This window comes from Eutrigla gurnardus, assembly GCF_963514095.1.
Source record: "Eutrigla gurnardus genome assembly, chromosome: 10".
NCBI classification, from domain to species: Eukaryota; Metazoa; Chordata; class Actinopteri; order Perciformes; family Triglidae; genus Eutrigla; species Eutrigla gurnardus.
The window spans coordinates 10,867,887-10,895,254 of NC_139924.1; the positions used below are offsets into that span (position 1 = coordinate 10,867,887).

General features: G+C 44.5%; 3 protein-coding genes across 4 annotated transcripts in view; all 3 read right to left on the minus strand.

The window, feature by feature from the left end:
- Positions 1 to 31: 31 nt before the first annotated feature.
- LOC311020449 (uncharacterized protein) lies at positions 32 to 13,370 on the minus strand. The gene is made up of 12 exons (XM_084020472.1): positions 13,169 to 13,370; positions 11,719 to 12,058; positions 11,531 to 11,593; positions 9,729 to 11,193; positions 6,526 to 6,679; positions 4,824 to 4,922; positions 3,974 to 4,181; positions 3,807 to 3,877; positions 3,227 to 3,352; positions 2,375 to 2,660; positions 1,290 to 2,035; positions 32 to 577 (listed from the first exon to the last, which is right to left on the minus strand). Exons 1-12 carry the CDS (start codon positions 13,298 to 13,300, stop codon positions 311 to 313), a joined length of 3,957 nt encoding a protein of 1,318 aa, XP_083876598.1. The 5' UTR covers positions 13,301 to 13,370; the 3' UTR covers positions 32 to 310.
- Positions 13,371 to 13,444: 74 nt separating this feature from the next.
- On the minus strand, positions 13,445 to 17,623 carry LOC311019496 (uncharacterized protein). The gene is made up of 4 exons (XM_084018943.1): positions 17,058 to 17,623; positions 16,445 to 16,764; positions 15,839 to 15,908; positions 13,445 to 15,691 (listed from the first exon to the last, which is right to left on the minus strand). The coding sequence occupies exons 1-4, from the start codon at positions 17,449 to 17,451 to the stop codon at positions 14,106 to 14,108; spliced, it is 2,370 nt and encodes a 789-aa protein (XP_083875069.1). The 5' UTR covers positions 17,452 to 17,623; the 3' UTR covers positions 13,445 to 14,105.
- A 2,617-nt stretch (positions 17,624 to 20,240) lies between these two features.
- The window catches only part of sptbn4b (spectrin, beta, non-erythrocytic 4b), a 64,906-nt gene continuing 57,778 nt past the window's right edge, over positions 20,241 to 27,368 (minus strand). The window contains exons 41-43 of one of the 2 annotated variants that reach the window (XM_084018937.1): positions 24,607 to 24,777; positions 24,086 to 24,128; positions 20,241 to 23,957 (exon numbers count right to left, since the gene is read on the minus strand). In XM_084018937.1, the coding sequence (XP_083875063.1) occupies positions 23,670 to 23,957; positions 24,086 to 24,128; positions 24,607 to 24,777 (502 nt within the window). In that variant the 3' untranslated portion in view covers positions 20,241 to 23,669. The remainder of the gene's footprint in view (positions 23,958 to 24,085; positions 24,129 to 24,606; positions 24,778 to 27,368) is intronic. The other variant, XM_084018938.1, reaches the window with a different exon arrangement.

Genomic DNA, 27,368 nt, shown 5'->3' on the forward strand with positions numbered 1-27,368 from the left:
AACCAGCGACCCCTCCCACCCACACCACCCTCTCTTTGCTGCACTGGTTTATGGTGGGTTGTTGTGGATGTCGTCCTTTGGAGCTGCGCTACCACCAAAAAATGACCACCAACTCTCGTTTGGCAACAGTAAAAGTATCTCGTAGGGTTTTTATTTGTTCAAGAACACAAACTCCATACTGCGTCTAACCCGGCTTTTCATTGAAAATCTGGAAAAACCAGTATCATAATGACCAAAGCCACGTTCACAGCGAGTTCGTAATGCACTCGTGTATTCCTCAGCAGGCAGAGGGAAGCCTACGCTGCAGCTCTCAGATGTAGAAACACTTGTGGTCCTTGAGGTTTCTCAGGTAGGAGAAATTCTTGCCACACTTGTCGCACATGAACTGTTTCTCCCCGGTGTGGATCTGCTGGTGGGCTTTCAGGCTGTTGCCCTGGTTGAAGCTGCGTCCGCAGGTGTCGCAGCAGAACGGCTTCTCGCCGGTGTGGATGCGCTGGTGTCGGTTCAGGTTCCCCGTGTTGCTGAAACACTTCCCACACGTGTCACAGCTGAACGGTTTCTCTCCCGTGTGGACGACCTTTGGAGGGAGAAGGTTCAAAGAAAAAGTCTTGAATTAAAGATTTCAATTCCAATCATGTTGCCAACGTGTTGGTTTTGAACTGTCATTTCAAGAAAAACAGAATATTTAGTGAATAAACAGTTTCACATATAGTAGAGAGATGAGCTGTAGTCATTTATAACAACACAGTTGGTCGACTAACAAGACTATGAGGTTTAATTCACACAGAGTATCAGGATAATACCTTAGTCATCAATAACAACCAACTTACATGCTAGTAAATTAACACAATATGTAGATTTGTATGTGTGTAAACAATAGCAATAACATTACTGTATTTATGCCTACTGTAGATGATGTTATTTTGAGACTACAATGTCCCAAACTCCATTCAGAAAAAGGCATTTAACAGTTGTTTGCTTGTTGTTTTGCAGACAGAGCATTCATTCATGATGCAGTTAATTCAGCATCTTTTTGCTCCGTTTAAATCAATTAAATCACAGCTAAATCGGTTTATTTCGGCTCCATACTTCTGTAGTAAAACGGAATAATTCAGTCACAAACACCGTGTTACGCTAAACCTCTCTTACTTCTGCTCGTACAAGTACTCCGAGTCGGATTCAGTCTGTGTTTTCATTCATGAAAAATAGAGTAAATTCAAAGTACGAGGAAACTGGTGAATGCCACAAATCCTCTGGAATCTAAAAAACAACGCTCAATCCAAACTGACCTGGTGAGATTTAAGGCTGCTGTGCTGTGTGAACATGCGTCCGCAGATGTCGCAGGAGAAGGGCTTCTCGCCGCTGTGCGTCTTCAGGTGGATCTTCAGGTAACTGGAGGACTTGAAGCTCTTCCCACAGAGGCCGCAGCTGTGAGGCCGCTCCACCGTGTGGTGCTGCTGGTGGTTGCGCAGCTCGGTGATGGAGCTGAGCCGCCGGCCACACAGCACGCACGTACACGGGATGGTCGCCCCGTGCGTCTGGAGGTGCTTGCGGAGCGAGTCGACGCAGGCCACCACAGCGCCGCAGGCGACGCACGCCAGCGACTTCTTCTCGCCCGAGTGCATCTTCTGGTGCATCTTCAGGGCGCTCTTCTGGATGAAACACTTCCCGCAGGTCTCGCAGCTGAAGGGACGCTCGCCGGTGTGGATCCGCTGGTGGCCTTTCAGAGTGTCCGCCTGGTTGAAGCTTTTGCCACAAGTCTCGCACCTGAACGGCTTTTCGCCCGTGTGTATGCGCAGGTGGCGCTGCAGGTTCCCCTGTATGGTGAAGCTTTTGTTGCAGTACTGGCAGTTATAGGCCCGCTCTCCCGTATGGACCATCTGATGCATCTTCAGCCCGTGGGCTCGGTAGAAGCTCTTACCGCACTGTTCGCAGCGGAACGGGCGGACCTCGGCGTGGAGGCGTTGGTGGTTCCTCAGCAGCTGCTTCAGGGTGAAGCCCTTCCCACAAACATCACAGGTGTGTGGCCTCTCACCTGTATACGGGAGCAATGAGGGGGGTAAGAGGTTAAATGCTCTATAAATAAAAACGTTTTTTTATGAAAATAAATCAAATGACTGGATGTAATGTTGAAAGAGGTCTCTTGCACTGACAAACACAGTTATCGGCTGTTCTACTGAGCCTTTCAGCTCATTTTAGCTCATTGTTTTGAGTTTAAGGCACTTTACTGTATGTTTTTCGGACGGACGGACGGACAGACATGTTTCCTATAGATGTTTATATGGATGTTTCTTGACATCATATCCACTTTTATGGTAATGTAAGGAGGTTTTAGGAGTCCTTATGTCCCGGTGCACAGTGTCACCACACTCACCCGTGTGAAGCAGCATGTGTGCACTGAGGCTTCGCTGGAACGAAAAGCCTCGGCCACACTGAGAGCAGTGGAAGGGCTTCTCCACGTTGGCCTCGTGGACGGCCTGGTGGGCTTTGAGCTGCAGCGGCTTGGTGAAGGTTTTCCTGCAGTGTTTGCAGCTCAGAGGCTGCCGTTTCCGACTCCGACTCTCCTTCTTCGCTCGACCTTGATGGGAGTTGGGCTTTGCAACACGTTTGGGTCTGGGGGTGAATCCTGGGTCACCGTCATCGGGATCTTCTGGCTCCAACTAACAGAAATGATACAAACAATTGTTCATTAATTTGGATCCCCTTAGACACGCATGCACCCAATCACTGAAAGTTCTCTAAATCTTCTCAAGGGGTAAAAAATGCGTTTAACGGCTAAAAGTGATCAGCTATAGAGCCGACGTGCCATTCTGACATGACATCTCAATAATGACAAAGTGTCGTGAGTTTTTGTGCGTCCTAAAGTCCTCCAAAATATGTTCATCAAATGAAAATTAACATTCAAAATACAACATGGCTGACTTCCTGTTGGGTCAAAGATTTGGAGCCTGAGAAAAGATGAACGCAATGATCATCAAAGGAACTTTATTCCAACCTGGCATGCATTAAGTGCTTTGTAGACCTCTGGCCACGCCGAGTCCAACTACAGCAGAGCTTTGCACTTCTGAAGGACATCCCAGCTTTGGTAACTCCTCAAGCTTTTCAATAAATGCAAATGCACAGCAGAAACATGATAATAATCTCTACAAAACAAGAGCTTCCTCACACAATAAAAACATTAGACAGACAAAAAAAAACACAAACAAAGTAAAATCATGAAATCAACCTGGTAGTCTGGGTCGTCATCATCGTCCTGGACCAGATCGTCTCTGTACTGACCGGAATCAGAGGACGCCTGGTCAGCGAACGCCTCCAATCCTTCCTCCTTTATGATCACAGGTTGGACACAGTCCTGAGAGAATATGGACACGTTTAAGAGTCAAAACATGGTGTCTGGGCGGCCGAAGGAAACTACAATAAAGACACATGTTGTGTCCTGTTAGTTTAGTTCAGGTTTCCATGGTTTAGTTTTTTTTTTTTTTTTTTTCAACATGACGGAGTCCCCCGTGCCGAAAGCCAGCTTCATAAAGAAACAGGTTTCCCAGTTCAGCCGACAACTTCGGAGTTAACGGGAACGCCACTAACGGAGGCGGTTTCAGCAGCAGTTCAACAACCAACAACAATACAACAATGCATTTATAAAAAAAAGGGGAATTCATTAGATACATTTCTTTAGAAATGCATACTCAGTATTATAGTGTTGACGTGGTGTGAAGAAGGGAACAGGAAATGGGAAAGTGAGAGTAACGAAACCCAGTTTAACATAAGGATGTCAGAGCATCTACACAAAAGAAGACAGGTTTTACCTCGTACGTTCTGCCTTTCCACAGGTAAATTATAGGCGACCTTTTCACTTCAGCATCACTGCTGTCCACAGCTGTTAAAAAGATTGAGGAGAGCGTAGACGACAGCTTCAGTTCACTCGATGTTCAGTGTAGTAAAACAACACACAGTGAAAGGATAACGGCATCACCTCTGCGACTCTTCCTCCCCGAGCGCTGCCTCTGGACGGTCTCTGCTTCTGCCCCGTTGGTCCTGCCCTCCTTCTCCACGCCGCTCTCCTCCGTCAGCTCCTCCACCTCCTTCTGGCCTCCGCTGCCCTCCAGCACCAGCTTCAGCTCCGTCTCTGTCACCTCCAGCCTCCTCCTCAGGTCCTCGATCTCTGCGACGCCCTGTGTCACCTACAGAGACAAACTGTTTAAATGACAACGCTATAGTTATCCGGTTTTCCATTAGGTGTGTAAAACTGTGGTAAAGAGGCCTTTAATATTCAGAAGATTTTGAAATGCGACCATGTTACTGTCGAGCAAACAACTCTAAACAGAAATATCATAACACACTATGAATGTGTGAAGGAATCAGTAACATTTAAGTGATTTTGAGGTGATAAAGAAACTAATGAAATCAAAGGCAGCTTGGTTTCAGAGATTGAGTCGCAGCATGTATTCTTGGCGTCGGACGAATTTAGAACCAACACTTGCGATGGCTGCAGAGTCTAAATCAATGAATGGATTAATCAATCAACGGAACCCTTTTTCAGGCAGAAATGGTTCTCACTTCTCAAATGCCAGAGTAAAAATAATCGTTAGCTGCAGCCCTAGGATACACGAGATGGGAAACGTTTTACTATATGCCATGTCAAATGTCTCACAACTTTTGTGTAACAAACAAGCAGAGTCAGGAACTACGTCCAGCGACGGGAACACACGCTGTAATATAGATCCTGACACACTGACATCCTTTCCTGATGAGAACTAAAGATGCGATGGATTTTTCCCAACATGACTGCGACACAAATATACCGACGCAGCGAGGTGACGTACTTCCAACTGCAGCAGAGAGGAACAGTCGTGGAAAAGCTGGCAGATCTTCTCCACAGCTTCTCGAGCCAGAGACGTCACGAAGACACTGAACTGAATCACCTGACGGGAATGACACAGACAGTTACTTATCTTGTGACAGATCGTAGTAGGATGTAATGAAAAGAGCACAATAACACAACATTATGATGATCTCATTCCTGTTTTCATACTTTGAGCTCGATTAGGACTAGGAGTAGTATTATTCATATATATTATTAAAGGTGAGGTCGAGTGGTGTATTTCCAGTGAGACGGGACAGGGGGGCGGGACATAAAGTGGGGAGGAATTTGATTTGATGGTTGAAGAGATTAGCTCACCACCTTCTCCAGCTCTGTGCTGCTAAAGGTTTCAGTATGATTGACGACTGGACGTCACGATATTACTGGTTGAAATTGTTTGGTACTAGCTGATGTAAGCAATCCAAAAACTTTAGATTTTTTACAAAGTACAAAAAGTACTATCAGCAAATTGGTAGTGCCAAAGGTAAAAGTACATTTCATTTGGCACGTTTGCAGTATTGTAAATGTCCACTTTCAATCTGTTATATCATTATATTCAACTAAAGGATTTGTATTATTGATGATACATGAACATGTAAACGTAAAGTTGTAGCTGGAGGCTGAGCTATTATTTATGACTTCATGTACTGTTGTCAGGTAGTTTAATATTCTATATCAACACATCACATGTGTATACATATGAAGCAATTATTTGATTAATTGAATTGTCGATCAAAAGTAAAGTAACTTATCAATTAAATTAATTGATGAAGAAATGTTTCCTGGTTCAGACTTGTCAAATGTGATTTTTGGATTTTCAATCAAACTTTATTAGATATTAGAGGTGGGAGAAATAATCGATTCTATGATGCATTGCAATGCTTTGTTGAATGATTCTGCATCAATGCAGGAAAGTCTATATATAATTATTAATTATATTTTTTTATTTAAATGTTTTGGGGTTTTATTTGCAGTCCTTCCACATTGTACACGTCATATAAGTTGAAGAAACATTTCTCATTATATTTCAATCCAAAATAGAGATGCATCGTGATGCATCGTAATCGAATCGTGAGCTGAATGACGATTCCCATCAGTGTTTTGATGCAGTAGTTTCACTTAGAAGTATCGCGAGAACTGATTTTTTGTTGTTGTTTTTTTTACATCAACTAACAAAATAAAACATATTTAGCTACATTGCTATGGCCGTATTTCAGCTCAGACACACGTCTTCAGTATCGAGTAATGAGCAGTTAGCTACAGTTGTTAAAAATCACTAGGTGAACTGACCCTGGACCAGCAGGTAGCGTCCACACACGGAGTGAAACCTGTAGCTGAAACGCTTCTAGACCTACAGCAGATAGATAGGCCTGGGCCTGCTGTCCAGCCCAAGATGGCGAACAAAGATGGATCCTTGTCGGTTGTTGATGGACGAGAACTACATCATAACATGTAACGTAGCTTAAATATACGGTCAGCCAACCGCAGCAGTCCTACAGTGCGTGGTTTTCAAAGTTCAGGCTAACTAAGGCAGCTAGCTAGCTCTTCTATTTCTATGATCAGCTGGTTGTTTAGCCGCCAGAGAAGGAGGGATCCCCCCGACTCGGGAGAGGATGTAACGACACCGACGGCTCACAGACACACTAACCCGCAGTTTAACGTACCTTCTCCTCCTCCGAGGACCCGCGTGTGTTTTCTGTCGTAAATGGCGACACTTCTGGATGTGTTGACGCGTTGACAACTTTAGTCATTTCTGTCACCGTCGCATCCATCATTATCTCCAAAATGGCGCCTACCTGCGCCTCCAAATCGGACATTCTGGCACGCTAATATGTCCTCTGTAGATTTAGTTCCAGTTCTGTAATTTCACAAAAACAAATTGCTCTGCTGCTACAATATTGTCGCTATGGTGAAAAATAACCCTCATACCACTCACAACACGGATCTTCCTCTTCCTAGTTCAGGTTCTTCAAAATAAAAGCACGGTCCTAATCACCATTGATGTCGTAGACAGTGGTGGAGGAAGTTTTCTAATCCTTTTGAAGTACAAATACCAACACAGATGTAGGGGTCAAACCCTACTTTACCAAACTGTAGCTTCAGTCATCATCAAATAGTGTAGTTAAAAAAAAGCTGTGCTCAAGGTAAGATGCTGTTACTTTACAAGAACTCAAGTAGCCTACTTCAGTAATGAGTAGCTCTACTGTGTAAGGGTGATCACAAATGTCCCATGTTATACATACACCACATCTAAGATTTTGACTATTTAACCGGGATTGTTAGAGTGGCATTGTGTCTGCCTTGATGCACCTGAAGTTCATGACTAAACATGAAGGCTTTCATAAACAGTTCACTGCCCTCCTGTGGCCAAACCGAGGAACTGTAACACTACGTGCATCTACAGGGTTCAGTTAATGCCATCATACAGCGGGATTTCACGATGAAATGCATTTCGTAGTTTCAGTTTGTAGTTGTAGCCACATATCTCTTACCAGACCAGGCGGCAGCAGGGTGACCAGGCCGTGGCTGGGTGGGTTTTGTCTTTTAATATCATTTAGCAGGCACCTCTTGTCACCAATATGACTGAAATCAGTAGATGGTACCCGCGATGTTCTGGGCGTTTTAATCACTCTCTTCCTATCTGGGCCGAGCACATCTCATACCAGTTTGTTGCAGTCAGGATGCTTTGTATTGCTCCTCTCTAGACGTTAACAAGAACTTGCCTCGGGAATCTGGCCTTCTTAAGTTTCCGTAATAAATACAGTCGTTTACCAGGATGGAGATGTGGGATGACCATGTCAGGTTGATTGTGATGCCGATTCCCAAATAAAAATGTTGAACAATCCGCTCTTTGATTTTACTGACGTTGATCAGTAGGTTGTTCTCTCAGCACCACCAGTCTGCCAGATGTTGATTTCCTCTCTAAATTAAGTCTCATTATAGTTTGTCAATCCGATGTCGATGATGGTAGTCCATCTGCAAACTTCACCACGTCGTTCTCTTCATGTCAGGGCTAACAGCGGGTGTACAGCATGAACTGGAGGGGGCCAAGCATGCAGCCCTGGGGGGCTCCGGTGATCAACACATGAGTGAAGGAGGTGTGAATGCCAGTCTGAACTGTCTGTGGTCTGTTTGTCTACTAACCAGTTTCAGAGTGAGGTACTATGTTGACCAAGTCTCAGCTTCCTGGGGGAGATTAGGTTGGAAGCTGAGCTGAAATAATAATAATAATAATAATAATAATAATAATAATAATAATAATAATAATAATAATAATACATTTTATTTGAGGTGCCTTTCATGGCACTCAAGGACACCTTACAAAAAAAAAAAAAAAAAAACAATAACAAATGAACAAGCAGCATTCTGATGTAAGTGTTGTTATTTTCAGGATGTGTGAGGGCTGAGTGGAGACCAGACGGCATCCTCTGTGGATCTGTCGGATCTCTATGTGTTAATGTCAATCTAATCAATACGGTTTGATTATTAATAGTGCGAATATTACAATGGAAAAAACATGTTAAAGAGTTGTTTTAATAAGTGCTTTTGGAGCTCATGCTAGCTGACTGCTGACATGGCTTCTCTTTATGTCACCTATCTTTGGTAGACATTCTTTGCAAGATTCCTCTAGCCCTCCAGTGGTCACAGCGAGGAACTACATCAAAGCAAACCATCAATGCAGACATGATAACATACAAATACTTAAAAGTAATTTTTTTCAAAGTAAATAAGTGACCACGTTGATAGAACTCCCAAAAAATCCAACAATTTCTAAAAAATTTTAAAGAGAATTTCCTCTCTGATATGATGTGTGTGGTGTAATGTAAAGGAGCGGCAGATGACAGAGCAGCATTTTGTTTTGTTTTCAAAATAAAAGAGATGTCATTTCAGCTTTAAAGGCAGAGTAGGTCATTTGGATAAACAACAGAGACTTTGACATTGAATGCATCGCTGAACCAAAAAAGTCCCGCCCCCTTCATTCAGACCTCTTTTCAAAGCTGCGCCCCCAGAAAGGCAAGCGAGTGCTAGGCAGTATTGACAGACAGGTAGGTTGTCCAAGTATATTCTCCGGCCCGATTTTTTTGATTGGACGGGGTTTTTAACGGACATTTTTTAAATGTTTGAAATGTTTTTATGTGCGATGATCAAGTAATATAACAGAAAGTGTTTCTGAATAGAATCACCTTCTCAGGGGCGGTCGATGGCGCAGTGGATAAGGCAGCCGCCCCATGTACGGAGGCTCAGCCTCGACGCGGAGATCAGTGGTTTGACTCCCGGCCCGGCATCTCTTTCGCGCATGTCTTCCCCCTCTATCTCCCCTTTCCACACTGTCTCTCTCTGCATTGCATAAAAAATAAAAAAAAGGCTTGCATGGCACTCCTGCCATAAAAAATAATCTTAAAAAAAAAAAAAAAAGAATCACCTTCTCAACCTTTAAATCATTTACTTCCAAAAAAGAAAAATCTTTCTATTCATGTTCTAGTTCAAGTTTTATTAAGACCTTTATTTTACTGTGCTTTGCTGTTTTGAATGCATCATGAAATACAATCCAATACCAAAGGGAAATGGAAAATCTGAACAAAATCATCGCTTTTATTTCAATGCAGTTTCAATGTTGGCTGCATCTTTTCTCAAATTGTCTCTCAAAAAAAAAAAGATTTTGCTGCAGAGTCTCCATGAACAATTTTGTAACAAGTAATCCTTTAGTTTAAAATTGCAGCATTTTACAAATTGTAGTTTCAATCTGAGTTTCAACCAGTTGGTGGTTTCAATAAGCTCTACATCCCTTGAATGTATGTGAAGCTTTCAAAGTGTATTTCTTTAGGTAGGCAACATATTTAAGCACTTTTCAAATCGGTTTCAGGACGCAGCGAGTGTGTTTGTAATTTTCTGGCATTTCTCAGCACAGTTGTGTCTCTTGAGCAGCCTCGAGTCTGAGAATCCGAGTCCGCAGCAGCTGCAGGAATACGGTCTCTCTCCGGTGTGGACCTGCATGTGAAACTTCACGTGTCCGAGCTGCCGGAACCTCACGCCGCAGACCTCACACTCATAGGGCTTTTCCCCCGTGTGGACCCGTAGGTGTCGGAGGTAGTTGGTGTAGATCCTGAAGGCCTTGCCACACTGCTCGCATTTATGTGGCTTCTCTCCAGAGTGCTGCAGTTTGTGGGACTTGAGAGCCTGGCGGATGATGAACCTCTTCCCGCACACGTCGCATGCAAACGGCCGTTCGCCCGAGTGGATCCGCTGGTGGTAGTCGTACGTCGCTTTGTAGAAAAAAGACTTCCCACACGTGTCGCAGCTGTACTGCATCTGACCCGTGTGAATGAGCTCGTGTCTTCGCAGCGAACTGGCCGTGTCGAAGCTCTTGCGGCACGACTTGCAGCTGAACGGCGTCATGTCTACTGTGGTTTTGTCCTGTCGACAGATGACCCTGCGGTTACCTCGCTCTCGAGTTCGCCGCCGGGTCACCTGCTCGTCTCGATCATCATGAGTTGCTTTCTGGTGTTTCTGCAGCTGGCAGTTGTACAGAAAAGTCTTTCCACACAGGTCGCACATGAAGGACTTTGAGGCCCCGTGAAGGAGCATGTGGGCTTTCAGCTTGTTGTCCTGAATGAAGCTCCTCCCACAGACGTCACACGTGAACGGCTTTTCCCCTGTGTGGATACGGATGTGTCGCTTCAGGTTGTGCTGCAGGGTGAAGCCCGCTCCACACGTCTCACACGTGAACGTCTTCCCTCTGTGGACCGACTGGTGCGCCCTGAGCGACCTCCTCCTGATAAAAGCTTTGCCACACACCGCGCACTTGTAAGGATGCTCGCCGGTATGAATGCTTTGATGGCACTGCAGCGTGAAGGCGTACCTGAAACTCTCCCCGCACTCGGAGCACTTGTGCGGCTTTTCGACCGTGTGCACGACCTGGTGGGCCTGCAGGTTGTGTTTGGTTTTGAAGGCCTTCCCGCAGGTGGAGCAGGCGAACGGCCTGGCGTCTGTGTGTACGAGCTGGTGGGTCTTCAGGTACATTTTGGTTTTGAACGTCTTCTCGCAGAGCTGGCACTTGAAGGCGGCGTACTTCCTCTCCTCGTGCCGCAGTAGGTGGTGCTCAAAAGTGTCCGTGTTCCTGAACTTCCTCGGGCACTGGTCGCAGGCGAACGGCCGCTGGTCTTTGTGCGTGTTCATGTGCTTCAGCAGGTGAAACCGGCGGTTGAAGCTCTTGTTACAGACATCGCACACAAAACACCTGCCTTTCCTCCTGACTTCTGCTTCCTGTGTCTTTTGGCTGTCGGTGCTTTTGGATTCTGCCGTGTTGATTGTGGTGTAAACCTCTGCAGAGTCTGGACAGGAGGGGAAAAAGATCAGTCATCAGAGAATCGTAGAGGCACATAAATCATTATTAGACTTCTTGAACTTCTCATCACACACTGAAACTTTATTAGTTTATTCTTAGAGTCAAAGTCTGACGCATAATTGCATTTACACGTTTAATATTTGTCCTTCTTATCATTATTATTGTGGATTATTTCCTCATTAACAATATAAGACACACACACACACACACACACACACACACACACACACACACACACACACACACACACACACACACACACACACACACACACACACACACACACACACACACACACACACACACACACACACACTTCTCACCTTGTCGATCGGCCGGTGAAGACTCGATCTCAGAACTCCCCTCCTTCGTTGCCTCTCCACCATCTAAACAAGAAATTAATAGTCAAGCATAAAAACATTCAGTCGTTCCAAGTAATAATAATAACTAAAATAATAATATACTGTCCGTGTGAGGAACCTTCCCACTTCAGTACGTAATGGAAGCTCACCAGCGTCATGTCTTCTCTCTGTCCCAGCAGCAGGAGACGTTTCGGCAAGTCCCTCTTTCAATTGATCCGTCTTTCTCTTCAACGTGGCGAAAGGCTTCAAGGTGTAGATCAAGCCGCTCTGCTCGAACAGGACCGGGCAGCCGCTCAGGACATTCTCTCTCCACATCCTGGCATTTTCAAAGTTCTCAGCCGCCGTCTTCAGCTTGCTCTCCAGCTGCCCCACTTTGGCCTTCAGGGTGGTGTTTTCCTTGTGCAGCATTGAGGAGAGCTGGGAGAAAATGGCGTCGATCTTTCTCGTCGCCTCCCGTGCCAACGTTGCCACGATGCTGTCGAAATCTGTCTATGAGGATTCAAGTAGAACAGTCAACGATGCCAGAAGTGATCTATTACATAAAAGTATCTGCTCATGCACTGAATGTAAAAGCCCCTACTTGGTTTAAACATGTTATATAAACTGGTGGTCAAACTGCTGGATAATAAACCACAACCACACTACACAGTGATCATTGACTAAAAAAGGCTTTCGACTGACTCAATAACACAATAACTCTACCATGACTTTTAAATGTCTGAAACTATGAATTACTTTCATTCAGTTGTATTGTCATTGTACAATTTGCACAACGACAGTCAAATTAAATGTTCAACTTCACTTGATTTGTTAAATGAAACCAAGTTTATTTTAGATAATTCCGATACCACGTGAAAGCAGCACCATTCCTGCGCCACTAACTGGCGTCTAGCTGTATAAATACATCATGATTTATTAGTTAATTTATATTTTGTATTAATAGCATGAATTGCAAAGTAACTCATATTGCCCAAAAATGAACGTAGAGGAGTAAACGGTACATTATTGGCCTCCAAAATGTAGTAGTGGGATACCAGAAAGTATAATACTCGAGTAAATGTAGGGCTGTGTCCGAAATCACTCCCTACTCCCTACTCCCTATATAGTGCACTATATAGGGAGTAGGGAGTGATTTCGGACACAGCCTAGGTTAATTAATTACATCATACCACTGCAGAAATGACACACTAGCACTAAGTTTGAATTAAAGTAACTAAGGGTAATATATAGCTGTCGGGCCACCCTTCATATCTCTGGACGTCGAAGCGTTAACCAGACGCCATTTATTCAAAACAAAAACATTTAATAAATTTAAAAAGTTTAAAGCTTTAAAAGCCAGTGAATATTTATATACCAATGTCCAGCATATTGGTTACCAACGACTTTGCTTCCCCTCAGAACTTCACATTTCCAGCTCGCGTTTGTTTGTGATGACAGTCCGCCATCTTTGTTACGCTTAGCGTAACGTTGCCCCGGTACTTGATTTCCTTCCGTGGGTCCAATCTCCCTGAACAACGAAAGCGTTTCTGATACGCTCGACAACTATAGTGTTCGCAGTCACAGTTGTAGGCAAGCTAACATTCAGTAATAAGAACTCACCTCACGTCTCATATGTGGCTGCTTCGTTGATTTTTCTTCTATTAAATGCCCGACAGCAACGGCGGTCTTAACGACGGTCTCCATGATGGACTTCGTTTCAGTATAAAACACCTTTTCTGACATATTTAGCATACCTCCAGAGGTAACAGCCGAGTCTCAAGAGTATAGAAGTTGTTTAACCCGATACACAACAAGAGCTGCAGCGCCATTGACTCCGGAAATGGAACTAGCACAAAGGATGTCACATTTCAAAATAAAAGTCTTCAAAGCTGCGTCGATTGCAAATGTTCTTTAATTGCAATAACGAAAAATATGTATGCCACGATACACAAAACTCTAATTACAACGTAATTTTACAATTCCATCTTTTGTTTGAAAATAATTACATCTGAATGGACTTTTTTTTATTCTGAGTTAACAAAACTATAAATTAATACAACTTAAAGGGATCTAAAAAAAAAAAAATCCCCAAACTGGCATCTTTGATGCATTATTCACCTTCAAAAAATTTTTTTTTATTATTTTACCTCAATACCTTCATTTGAGGTTTCACGTGTTCAACTGTGATATTAAAATGTTTTATAAGATACACAGCAGTATCGTTCTTAAATAGCGGAGGTTATTGAAACAAAGAAAAAGCAGAATCATACCATGAACAATGCCGCTAACCTCCACTGTAAATACTCTTACTACTGATCACTGTATCAATTAAGTGTGATTAATCCCTTAACTCTAGCACACGTAACTAGTGTAGATCATTGAGTGATTTGTACCAGCTCTCAACAGCAGATTATGAAGATGAAACTATGCAAGTTATTTTTCTAAAGCAATAAACGGAGCACAAAGGCACTAAGCAATGCACAATTCATTTGGTTTCCCTTGATACAACAGAGCTCCTCCCACTCTGGGGGGGCGACACGCCACAGTGTGGCATCACCTACGGCCCGTCACAGCTGTGCTTCTTCAGCTGCCTGGAGTCGGAGAAACCTCGGCCGCACTGCTGGCATGAGTAGAGCTTCTCCCCCGTGTGGATCTGCATGTGGGACTTGAGCTGGTTCGACTGGTGGAACTTCCTGTGACAGTACAAACACTCAAACTGCTTCTCACCCGTGTGGATCCGCAAATGTCTGTAGAAGTTTCCGTCTGTTCTGAAGGCCTTGCCGCACTGGTCGCACTTGTACGGTTTTTCGCCCGTGTGAATCCGCTCGTGCTGCTTCAGACTGCCGGCGTGGAAAAATCTCTTCCCGCACACCTCGCAAACGAAGGGCTTCTCCCCCGCGTGGCTCCTCTGATGGTAGCCAAAAGAGTACTTGTTATGGAAGGACTTCCCGCATAGGCCACAGTTGAACTCCTTGTGCTCGCTGTGGCCTCGTTCGTGAAGTTTGAGGGAACACGCGGCGCTGAAACCCCTCAGACACACTTTGCAGCTGAACGGTTTAACCAGCGACTTGTTTCGCTTTCGAGTCTGTAAAAGTCGGTGCGTGCCGTCCGTCTCCTCGCTCCTGTCGGCGTGCACGTACCTCTGATGGATCAGCAGGCGGCAGTTGAAGAGGAAGGTCTTCCCGCAGAGATCGCACATGAACGGCTTCCTGGCGCCGTGGATGAGCATGTGGGACTTGAGCTTGGTGTTGTCCGAGAAGCTCTTGCCACACTCCTGGCAGGTGAACGGCTTCTCTCCCGTGTGAATGCGAAGGTGCCTCTTGAGGTTGTTGTTTAGGCTGAACCTCGCCCCGCAGATGTGACAGGTGAACGGTTTCTCCCCGGTGTGGACCGCGCTGTGTCTTTTCAGAGCCGTGCCGGTCCTGTAGGACCTGTTGCACACCGTGCAAATGAAGGGCGTGATGCCGGTGTGCTTCCTCTTGTGCACGGTCAGGGAGTGGGCGTACTTGAACGTCTCCTCACACATCGTACATTTGTACTTTTTGGCGTTCGAGTGGACCATCTGGTGGAAGCGAAGGGTGTCTTTGCTCTTGAACTCCTTCCCGCAGGTGGCGCAGCTGAACGGCCTCTCCTCCGAGTGCACGGCCATGTGACATCGCAGCTGCACCGACGTCTTGCACGTCTTGTCGCAGAGCTGGCACTTCAGCATCTCCTTCCGTTTCTCGTGACGCAGCAGGTGGTTTTCCAGAGACTGCTGGATTCGGAACGTTTTCCCACACTGGTCGCACGTGAACGGCTTCGGCGGTTTCGAACTCTGGTGACGCTTGAGGTGATTCTGGAGCGACTGCTCTTTCCGGTAAGACCGTTTACACTGAGGGCAGGGGAAGGGCAGGGGGGCTTTACTCGCCTCGTGGCGTGAAAGGTGGTTCTCCAGAGACTTCTGTTCCAGGAAGCTTCTGCCACACTGCTCACAGGGAAACGGCTTCTTGTGGACCTTCACGTGTTTCTTCAAATCGCCTTTCCAATGAAAACTGAGGTTGCAATGCTCGCAGGAGAACCGCTTCACAGTCGGCGACTCTTTTCTTTTAAACCTTCTTCCCTGCGCTTCCCTTTTTTTCTCTTCCATGCTGTTTTCAGTGGAAACTGGAATAAAGGGCAAGAAATAACAAAATGAGTACATTTATATTTTAAGAGTCACTTTTTTTGTGTCCTACCTATTCAAGTTCCTTCCCAAACTTTAATGTCACAGTCACTTCCTGTAAGAAGTGGAACTCTGAAATGTAACCGTACCTTCTTCAACTTTAGGAGTCGGTCTCCTGGTTCTCCTCGGTCTCCCTGAAGGAGTCTCCTCCACCGATTTCTGGATGAGAAAACAGTTTATTAGTTTCATTTTGGAAAGTTGGTTCCATTCAATAATGTGAAATCAGCACCCAGCAGTGAAATGTTTCCCAAGCGTTACACACATTTGGGGATGTTGCTTGAAAACAGTCACACTAGTCTGCCTGTTTACATAGGAACTACATCTCCACTAGAGAGGGAAATAAACAGTCAGTAGAGAAGTGAAAAATAGAGTCTGGTTTAAAAAATAAAGGATTCAAAAATGCATCTTTACAGTGATGATGTGATAATATGATAATCTTTTTTTATTTGTTTTCCACTCAAACAATGTGTAATCTGTGGCACAATTAATATAAAGTGGTACCAGCGTGTTTAAGTACCAGTTTTAAGCGTATTTTGATGATTTTCAGGATAAAATCATGAATCCCAATTATTTGGTCAGGATAATTGTGACATGATATGTTCATATCATCCCACGCCCATTAAAGACACAAGTAGATCAGGTTTGAGAGAAGACACCCAGGTAACTCAGAACCTACGGAGTTAAACCAGTCAAACCTGTTGCTGTACTGAGTCGACACCGCTGGCGATGCTGGAGTCTGGACTCGGGGCGTCTTGGTGCAGAGACGCCGGCGAGGCTTCCGCTTTGTGGACGAGCTGCGCTGTTCCACTTTTTTCCGAGACAGCCGTGGAATCCGTGGCCACCAACAGCACCTCCGGGGCCGACGCAGCTTCAGGGGCCGTCACAGATCCAGCTGTGGAGCCGGGATCGGCCTCGGGGCTTCCAGCTGAAACCGGAGTGTCCGGGTTGGAGGTGGACTCCTTCGCAGCATCCTGAGGATGAGCAGAACTGGTGGAGGCCGACGCCACCGGTGCTGCTGTGTCGTGTCAAAGACAGAGGGGGTAACATGATGTCACAACAAGCTCATTCCAGGAGTTAATGTGTAAAGTGTTTATCACAAAGAGCCCCGGCTCATGAAATGAAGGCTTCATCCATGTAGAGACCAATTAACACAACACACAGCAAACATTATAGAATTGTTAGACCGGTGCACGCTCAGTGTAAATGTTCATCCTAATAGTCCCTTAATTGAAGTTGTTCAACTCAATGTAACTGACTGATGAGTCGTCACGTGGCCATCAGACCGGTTGATCGATGACTGTCCCTCACCTGTGAGCGAGCAGTCCTGTCCCGGGCCTCCCTGCGGCTTGCTGATGCTCTTCAGCTCCTTCTCCAGCTGCTCCATCTCCCGGCCCAGCTGACCCACTCTGGCCTCCAGCTCCGCCTCCAGCTGCCCGGCTTTCCTCTGCAGCACGTCCTCCAGCTGCTCCACTTTGGCCCGCAGAGCCTCGTTCTCCTCGAACAGCTCCGAGGAGAACTCCGTGAACGCCTTGTGGATCTGGACCACCAGACATTTCTCGATCTCCTGGATCTCGCCAAACTTTGCCTCGTCCCACCCCGCGTTTGGCGCCTCTTTCGCCCAGACGTCCCTGAAAACAGACAGGGTCGCCTGGATGGCGACTTCCACGACCGACGCCACTTCGCTGCCGAACCTCGCCTCCATTTTTCTCCAGTGGGATTTAAAGGTCAACCCGCTGTCGCCGCCAGTTCAGAGGACATCTTTAACCTCATTGAGTAACTAAAACCGGAGTCAGCTGCACTTTAAACACGACAACCGCATTTCTTCCGCGTAAACATAACTAACGTTCGCTATCCTCCATGGCGGCCTGTGTGTTTCTGAAACGATTCCGCGCTGCGCATCCGGTTCCGGTCTATACATTTCAAAACAAAAGCCCCAGATGTTACAATACTAAACTAAAAGGACTGTTATTATACATTTCCCGCATTCACATTCGTACTTTATCTAAAGTCAATCATTATCACCATCGAAATACAAAATGCTCGTTTATATATCGTTTTTATTCCCATTTATCTGATCTAATTTGTTGTATTTGCCTCTGTAGGCTACTCCTCTTCTGTAGTCCTGTATATATAAAGTGTATTATTATTATTATTATTATTATTATTATTATTATTAGTAATAATAATAAAAGTGAAAGACTATGCAGAATGGTCCATTCTAGATTAAGTTAAGTTATGATATTACTGAATTAGTGATTAAGTGAATAATGTATACATCACTTCGTTGCAGCTGGTATAGGTGCCACTTATGTTAATTACTTTATTGTAGTTCTTGGTTGCTTAATCTATTTTATCATAATTGATTGACATTTTGTTTGAATACTAGCAAGTAGTGACTAGTAGCTGATTTTGTTAGTGGAGTAAAAAGTATGATTACCTCCAAAGTGTAGAAGTAGAGAGTAGCATGAAATGGAAGTGCAAGTACCTCAAAATTGTACTTACCGATAAATATTATACTTGAGCAAATGTAAATAACTTTATTCCACCACTGATTATAACTATGATATAGTGTGGAGGAAACAAAGCAATATTACCCATAAAAACAGGTTGAAATATATTTTAGAGACAAGCAGCTAATTTAAAAAACATGGATGCTGACTTTGAAGTGTATTATTTTGAATGGAACTGGCCCTGGAAATAGGCCGAAATACAGAATTACACAACTTAAATGCAAGTTGCAGTACTTTTTTTTTCAAACAAAAGATATTATCGAGACACTGCATGTGATATTTGGCAAAAAGACAAATAAACTATTCACCCTTTTACAGTCCCCAGTCCTCACTTATCTGCTCCACACAAAAAATACGCACACAAACATTATCTTTCAATATCACAATTTGTATTTATCAATTCAAAGAAAAGTCTGTACAGAGCAAATGATTCGCAGTTGGTTCTGATCATTAACACGATTATCGGTTCATTCATTCACCCTTTGCTCATGTTGGTAGTTTGTGTCGCCCCCGGTATGTTACAGTGATTGCATAGTGGAGGGATGGGACTTGTAGACATGCACAGCAGTACCATAATAGAGACTATGTCATTCATGCAACCTCTTTGTCCTGTTTGTGTGGACGAGGTGTTTCCAACCCGCTTCACCGGCAATCGCACCTCAACACATACTCAAAAAAGTGAAACGTTTCCCCAGTGTCACCACGGATACCCTTTGTTTCCTGTTCGTTTGACTTTATTTATGATCACATACTTATACATCATCAGGCCGCTGTAGGCAGGCATACAGAGAGACAGACAGGCAGGCCGAGGGCTGATGGGCAGCGGTGCTCTGGGGTCCTGGGAGGAGAGGTGTTCACTCATCAGCACTGATGACTTAATCTGCAGGAAGCACACAACGTGTGAAATTATTGTGTTGAATAATTCGGATGTGGGGGAGGATTACGGTTGAATTCATCCATGTGTCCACGTAATCAGTATGTCGTTCTCATTTCACTCCTTAAAACTGACTGAACTGCACACGTTCTCATCAATAATTGGTTATGTTTGCCAGCTCTGACTGGCCTCCTTAGAAACTTAAGGTTGACTGTGTTCACTGAAGCCTGAGAACTATTCATAAGTATGAGTATATTACATATTCCAGGCAGTGAGCGTCTGGTTGTCGGAGCAGCATCCAGCAGCCATTTCCACTGACGGTGATGATGGAAGTTTTAACATGTAAACAGAAGATGAGGTATCGTCAACCAAATATCAACATATGCTGAATGTGATGGTGGATTTTTACATTTTTACAGTTATTAGTGATACATTATTATCAATTAATCTGTTTGATATTTTCTGGATAAATCCTTTGGTCTACGCAACACTAGAAAAACAATTCAAATCGCAACTTCCATCGAGCTCAAGGTAACGTCTTCTATTGTCTATTTGTCCATCAAGTTATTCGGTTTATACCGTTTTAAAACAGGTCAAACCAAAGAATGTTTGATGGGCTTAAAACGTTTACTTGAAACGTGATTCTATTATTGAAATTGTTGCATTTTCAATGGATTAGTTGACCAACTGTTTGCCAGACGGATGCTAAAAAGGCCCGGGACCGAAGGTTCTTCTACCTAACGATGAGATAACGTTTGTGGACGTGACGTCCCTCCACTGGATCCCCAAACACCACCGGCCATCAGGCCTCCACTCTGCACAAGGCCAGCGTCCCTAGTGCAAAGAAAAAGTTGCATAAAGTTTCATTGCTACCACGAACATCGTCCTCAGCGATACAGTAGACACTTCTGGGATCCTCATTAACGACTGCATTACTGCTGTGTGGGTTCGGTGTACGAGATGCAACATGTCAAAGACAGACAGGCTTCATGTTGTAGCTGAATGGCTGCTCCCTCTGCCACAGTAAAGCTCCCCCTCCAGCGGCTAGCTGGATGTTCTCATATCTGCTCTTATGAGAGTCGGATCAAACGCCGACTCCAAACTCAAACCGACAACAAGGTTTTACATTCACTTCCAGCGAGAAAAGAAAACGCTGACTATAAATCCATGAATGATAAACCGAAAGGTATTTTATTCGTCATTGCATCTCGGCCGATGAACAGCACATACACACAGACAGGCGGGGGTCCAAACCAGTAATGTGTCCACTTAGTTCCGACCAAGTCTGCACTTCAGTCTGTCATGATGTTAGCCGCGCTGACCTTCACGCATGTGAAATGGTTTCCGATGACGTACTCTGTGATGCTAGCTGTTAGCCGGTTGGCTGAACCCTGCGTGGTTGCTCATCTACAGCGACACGGCTGACACCGTGTCGCCGTACACGTGGAAGATTTGCTCATTCAAAATTCACCTCTTTTTAACTCTTGACTTCGTCGTGTCCAACATGCATGTACATGATTGCATTGTCTGGCATTCACACCTATTTTAGATGCATAAAGTGTGTTGAAATAAAACAAGCTTAAAAGGAAGTTACAGTTAGAGAGACACGTTTGATGACGAACACAAAGCAGACCGACAGGTCAAGCCAGGATTCAGAATCCTGAAGTGAATAAGGTACAATCTAAATACCTGGAGCAGCCAGATATAATAACACTCTCATATCCTCAATATTACACTTGTTAAGAACCAGAAGAAAAGAAGGAACCTGGCATATATAGTGAGGAATGAAGACATGAAACAAATTCTGAGTGGGATTACCGGGCGAATCTAAACTTTATCGTTAAAAGTCCAACTGAAATCACATTGAAATGACACAAAGAAAATGTGTTGATTATTTAAGGGGGTGGGGCTTAGCTCTGGTACTTGCAGCAGGAGAAGGCAACGTAAACTATCATGCACTGTAGCTTATGAGCCAGTGTTTGGTTAGCAGTGGAATGGTCTTATCCGCTGCGTGGGAGCCGGCCCCAGAGGCCCGGTGGACGGCAGTCGTTCACCACGCGTACACCTGCTTGTCTTCTGTTATCTTCTGGAACTAAAAAAAAGACTGTCTGAAGGGCAAATCTCAGTCTCAGTCAGTGTGTCTGCCTGCCGGTGACAAAACAGACGACTGTACGGAGTTCTCCATCTACGGAGACGGAAAACTAACCTGACAAAATGAAACGCAAAAATAAGGGGCTCCGTCAAGAAAGCAGAAATATGAACTAATAAAAGGAGCAGATGTGATTTACAGAAAGGTTAGGAAGGATTTCAGCTGGACTTCAACTGAAAGAATGAAACAGACCAGAACTGAAGTGAACAAGGTTTTCATACAGTAGCAGTGATATTGAAACAGCATTCGTATTTGAAAGGAATTTAAATGCTTTCTGACCGGGGAAGGAAATGAACTAGCCGATGAGCAGTAACTAACTTACTACCCACAATTCCCCAGCTGCATTTACACGTTTAATAGGCTTCGACTATTCCCTCCTTTGCTGTCGTTTATGGCTTCGTGGTGAGTTTACAGGGAATGTAAACTTGTTTGTGGATGCAGAGTCAGCGGGCTGCAAAGACGAGCTTCTATGGACGAGTGACTTCTCTCCAAGCAAAACATGCAATCTCACGACGTACAACTCCCCCGCTCTAAATATTTGGTCAGTCTGATGTCCCGGATCATTCATTCATTCATTCCCGTCTACACTGATGAGATGTTGACCTGGACAGTTTGATGACCTTTTACACTCTTTGTAACCTTTGACCCTTTCACACCTGCTGAGTTCTATTCTTCTGTGTCTGTGAGCGGTGTGGATCGGACGTGTCTGGAAGACTACGGTGCGTCTGAGGGGACAAACATATGAACACATGAAGCACACACTAACAGAAATAACCTGAGAGCTATGGAGACCCTGGGAGAGCAGCAGCAGCACGCACACACACACACACGCACACACACACACACACACACACACACACACACACACACACACACACACACACACACGCACACACACACACACCCAACGCAGAAAAACAAGACATTTTGAATTCTGCATGAAAAGAAGGATGCAACAGATTTGTGTGATTAAATCAGAGAGAGAGTAGTTTGACGTTCTAAGAGAATAAAAGAGTAGATGAGGCCTGTGATCAGCCGAGGGACTCATTCATTAAAAACATGCCGGACGCAGATTTTGTGCTTGTGACCAAAGCCAAACGTGTAACCTGTGGAAAACTGATCCCGATGCTAAAATCAGCAAGTTACAATCAATCTCGCATATTTCCTTGAGATATCGAAATGTAAAGATTGGCCTCTAACGCTTCGTAAAGTAGGATTCTTTTTAAAAACATGAATTAAAGTAAAGCAAAAACATTTTAATGAATGAGGCTCCTGAGAGCCAGAGTCTCCCATCTGATTAGTCTTTCTGATCACTGATCCAAGACCTGTACTGTGTTTAAGTCATAAATTAGAGCCCAACAGTCTTAATGTTGGTTTAACACCTTGTGAGCAATCTGAAAATCTTGAATCCAACATTAATTCTGTATAAACAGAGCAAAGCTCGTCGTGGGCAGATTTCAAAATTTCAATCAAATTTCAGGGGCGATCTCTCTTAAGGACCTCAAACCCTTGGATTACTTGTTGAGAAGGTCCGCCCTGCTCAGCCGTCTACTCTTCTCTTGTCTTAAACCATCATCGCTCCACCTTCCTAGAATCCGCTGTCGCTGTTTGTCAGTGTCGCCTCGTCCGCGGTGAGTCGGATGGTCTCAGTGCTGTTTGGTATCAAATAAAACCAGTGTCACCTCTGCATGTTATCACGGCCGGCCAGACCTCGAGACGGATCGGACAGAGTGGAGAGAGCAGCTAACGGGGGGGTAAAAAAAACGCTTCTTTAAGTTTGTATGTCTGTAAAACATTTTGGCATAATTTCATTCTCTTTCCGAGGAGTAATAAGACATGTCTCGACTTACAGACAGACAGACGGGTAAGATACAGTAGATAGGACAGACGGACATGAAATACATACGGGTATAGCTCATCTCATAGAAAAAACAAACATGGAACAGAATGAGCTACGTTTCATCGCACTACCAGCAATCGGTAAGAGCCTTCGAGTTAACGTGACATCCCGTCTCTCTCTCGCGTTAACGCCACAGCACGAAACGCTCTCTGCAGTTCTCCGAAACGGCCACCGGGAGGAGGGGGGGGGGGGGGGGTGTAGGCGCAGCGTCAGTGACTGTGTTTTCTCACAGAGACACAGAAGAAGAAGAAAGAGGGAGGGAGGGAGAGAGAGAGAGAGAGAGAGAGCTGTCTCCTGCTCCAGGTCCGTCCTATGAGTCAGCCTGGGTCAGTCCTTCTGTCCGGTTTGTCACTTTCCATCCAAACGCAACCGCTTTGTTGACCGTGTTGGAGGCGGAGAGAAGGAGGGGGGCGTTCACTACCAGTCTACGGCCCCGCCTCCTTTCCAGAGTTCGTACGATTCAATCTTGACCGATCCGTCACCCGGCTCACTTTTTCTTACCGGACTTCTCCGAGCGCTTCGTGTCCGACTTGCCTCCCCGGTCTGACCTCTCCGACCTCTCGCCCCTCTCCTTCTCTTTCTCCTTTTCTTTGTCCGCCCGCTCGATGCGCTCCGACTCGCCGCCGCGCTCTGACCTGTTGTCCACCTTGCTGCCGTCGCGGCGCGTGCCCTCGTCGGTGGATGAGGTAGTTGGTTGGGGCTGACCCCATTTGGCAATCTCCTCGTGCTCCGTGATACTGGCGGTGATGTTGTTCACCCACACTCTGAGGTCGTCCTGCGAGGGAGAGAGGGAGCACTGACGTCAGCTGATCACATGTATGTGTCTGTATGTCACATCACTGATGACACATTTGACATGACGTGATGGATGGAATGAATGTGGTTCTTAGAGACTTGTCTCACCTCGTCTTTTGCATGAAACAAAAACTCACTCCCGTCCTTCGTTCTGCAATGAGAGGAGAGAAACATTCAAGTAAAACTTTACTTTTAGTAAAGAGTGAGACAATTAAAGCAACACTGTGTATTTTCCTGTGAGACTGACCTTGTGTAGAAGGGCTGGATCGCTAGCTACATTAGCAAGCCATTGCTAAACGGCGTAAAAAGCGAGAAACTGATGTGTAATTACACGTGTTACTATGTTTAAAAGTACAGTAACAAAAACACAGATATGAGATAGAGGTCAACCGATGTGGCTTCTTCAGGGCCGATACTGATTATTACTCATCTAAGAGACCAACAACTTGATTATGAAGATGAACAAACAAATAAATTCCCTGAAGTTTTAGTTAAAAAAACATAGAGCCAAAGTAATGCATCTTAAAATTAAATTATTTTATATGCAAATCCGCTTTAAAAACGGCCGATACAGAAAACCCAAAATACTGAATATGGGCCCTCGACCCCTAACGACAGCAGCCCCTCACTTGAGCGTGAAGACGTTCTTCTTCTTCTTGTAGCCGTTGGTGACGTCGCAGTGGCAGTGGGCGAGGTTGAGCAGCGGCTCGTTGTTGTAGGGCGTGGCGGTGTTCTTAGCGTCCTTGTAGAAACCCAGCTCCCCTTTGTTCAGCACGCAGTAGAGGTTGACCCATGACCTGCTGTGGTGTGGGAAGGCCGGAGGGTTGAGGGGAGGGAGAGTGGAGGAGTACGGGGAAGGTGGTGGTTGGGGGGGGAGGGGGGGGGAGATGGGGAGAGTAAGGAAGAGCTGCAGAGTCGCTCTCGCTAAGCTAACACCTCACTCACCTGACCAGAGCAGACAGGTAGGTAGGCGAGATGGACCAGCGCCAAGAAGGGAGGAAACACACTGCTGAACAAACACAGACGGACGCACGGACAGACAGACAGACGGACGGAGGAGGTGGGGGATGGAGGGATGGCGAGGGAGGCTACGTACAGTCTCTGTGTGCGGCTCATATATGACTTACCTTGGAGGAGACGAGAGGAGCAGCCAGCAGCACCGAGGAGGAGAAAGGAGGAGAAAGGAGGGACAGGTTGGTTAAATGGCATTTTGGCAACAACACAACGTCAACTCAAGGTCATGCTTCCTTTACTTCTTGGAGCATGTTTACATGCACACAGCATTCCCCTTGATCAGCTTACACCCAATTCTAGGTTATATTCAGAGCAAGCTGTCCGTGAGCAGCTGCATATCCCCATTTCACCGGAGTGCTAACGGTGGAAACTCAGACTGGAGACCAACGGTGCATGTGATACGGTGTCTGATCTTAGCACTTGGCACTTCGTTGGCAATGACAATCTTCCCTCCAGCAATGCTCATTAAAATGCAAGTTAAAATGAGAATCTAAGAAATCAAATACAGGGGAAATATAATATAAAATATGTCAAAAATATATATTAATGGTATATGTAGTAAATGTACACAGAGAGTATATTTAAGGTAACACGACATATAAAGAAAACTATAACAAGATAGTTTTGCATTTTTTGTAATATATATTTTTCATAATTTATATATATAATATTCACATAGGGACATTAAGAATTGCATATTTTTAATAAAGATACAAATAAATGTAACTTATGTGAGATAAAAAGTTTTGCATGTAAAAACCACACAAAGCAAATCAGTTTCACGTACTCTGGTCTTCACTGAATCCTTTTTTTCGGACGTTTTTGTGAAAAGACATTGACATTGCTTTGAGACTGAAACGGGGAATATTTTAGAGAAGATGATTAATGTACGTCAGCCTGGTACGAGCATCATTTGTCAAAAGTTGATTTATGTGACCTTTTCTTTTCTTCCAGACCCCCTTTGTAGAGGGCTTGGATTGCATTATTATTATTTTATTATTGTATTATTATTGCATTATTGAGGTGTCTTGTTTTACTTTTTATTATGTTTAGAGGTCCAGTGAGTCTTCACACGCCTCTGTTTTATCCACAGAGTCTGTGATACATTGTTGGGTGCTATAACTGTAAATTACAGACGGCTGAAAGCAAATTCTGATATGTATTATCAGTGATTGCATGGAGCTGGAGATTCATAATAAAGAGAGAATTATGATATATCTCACAATGGGACCGCTGCTGCATCCAAATACCCACTGATGGAAATACCACATTATATAATCTGGTTTACTGCAGAAATGGCCTTCAAGATCTAATTAAATCAAGTACTGTGCTCTTGAGGTACTTGTACTTTATTTTTTACTTTGACTTACTTTCAGTTTCTTCTACTCAACTACATCTCAGAGCTCCACTTCTACTTATTTGATACCCTTAGTTGCTCTGTGGATTGAGATTAATAATCAAAGTTTAATCAACAAATTATGTTGATGATTACAGGTTAAGATGTGGGTGAATTCACGTGATACTCAGCAGTTTATAAAGTCACTGAAGTAGCATCAACATTATAAATGTATCTTTAAATTTAATTCAGTTAGATAAAATATATGATTCTGGACAATGAGTACTTTTACTTGAAGTATATTTTGATGCTAATGCTTACTTTTACTGAAGTATAAATTGGAATGCAGGACTAATACTTAGAGTATTTCTACACTGTTCCCGTTCTGACATGAACCATAATGCAGTTAACAAAATAATAATCATCTTTTAGGAGTCTTCAGCTGAGCCATGAAGTTAAAACTTAAACTGCTGAGTGACACATTTTTACACGACGACATGGTTTGTCGTTCACTTCAACATGGTGCTATAAAGAGGACACACCATTCACATGCACCGTTTCCTATCAGGAGGACCATGTCAGAATATTCATGTGCACATAAACATACTCAGTGCCTTGTCATGTAGCTAACAGAGACAGGTTGAACCTCAGTCCTTCCTCTCTGACTAACTGTATCCTCTCTTTGTCCGTATTGATTGGAGGAAAAAGGTCTGAGGCTCCGCCCCCCCACAGATCTTCTCCTCCAATAATATTGAATATAAAGCAAAAAAGTGAGCGTACAATTAGCCAAACGAGGAGCTGTTTGGAGGTTCACACTTGTCCGGACTTAAGCCATTCAGGATTATGCTTTACCTTGCCATGTACATTACAGGGCATGTACATATTCGAGACATTCATCCATTGCCTTGAGTGGGCAGGTGAGCGGGACTCATCCACAGCTGGAAGGGGATGAGCTTTTAGCTGTGCGTGGTCAGCCCAGCCACTAGGGGGCAGTGCAGAGAAAGACTTTGCCGTTGGTGTCTCTCTGGAGGAAGCTGGGGA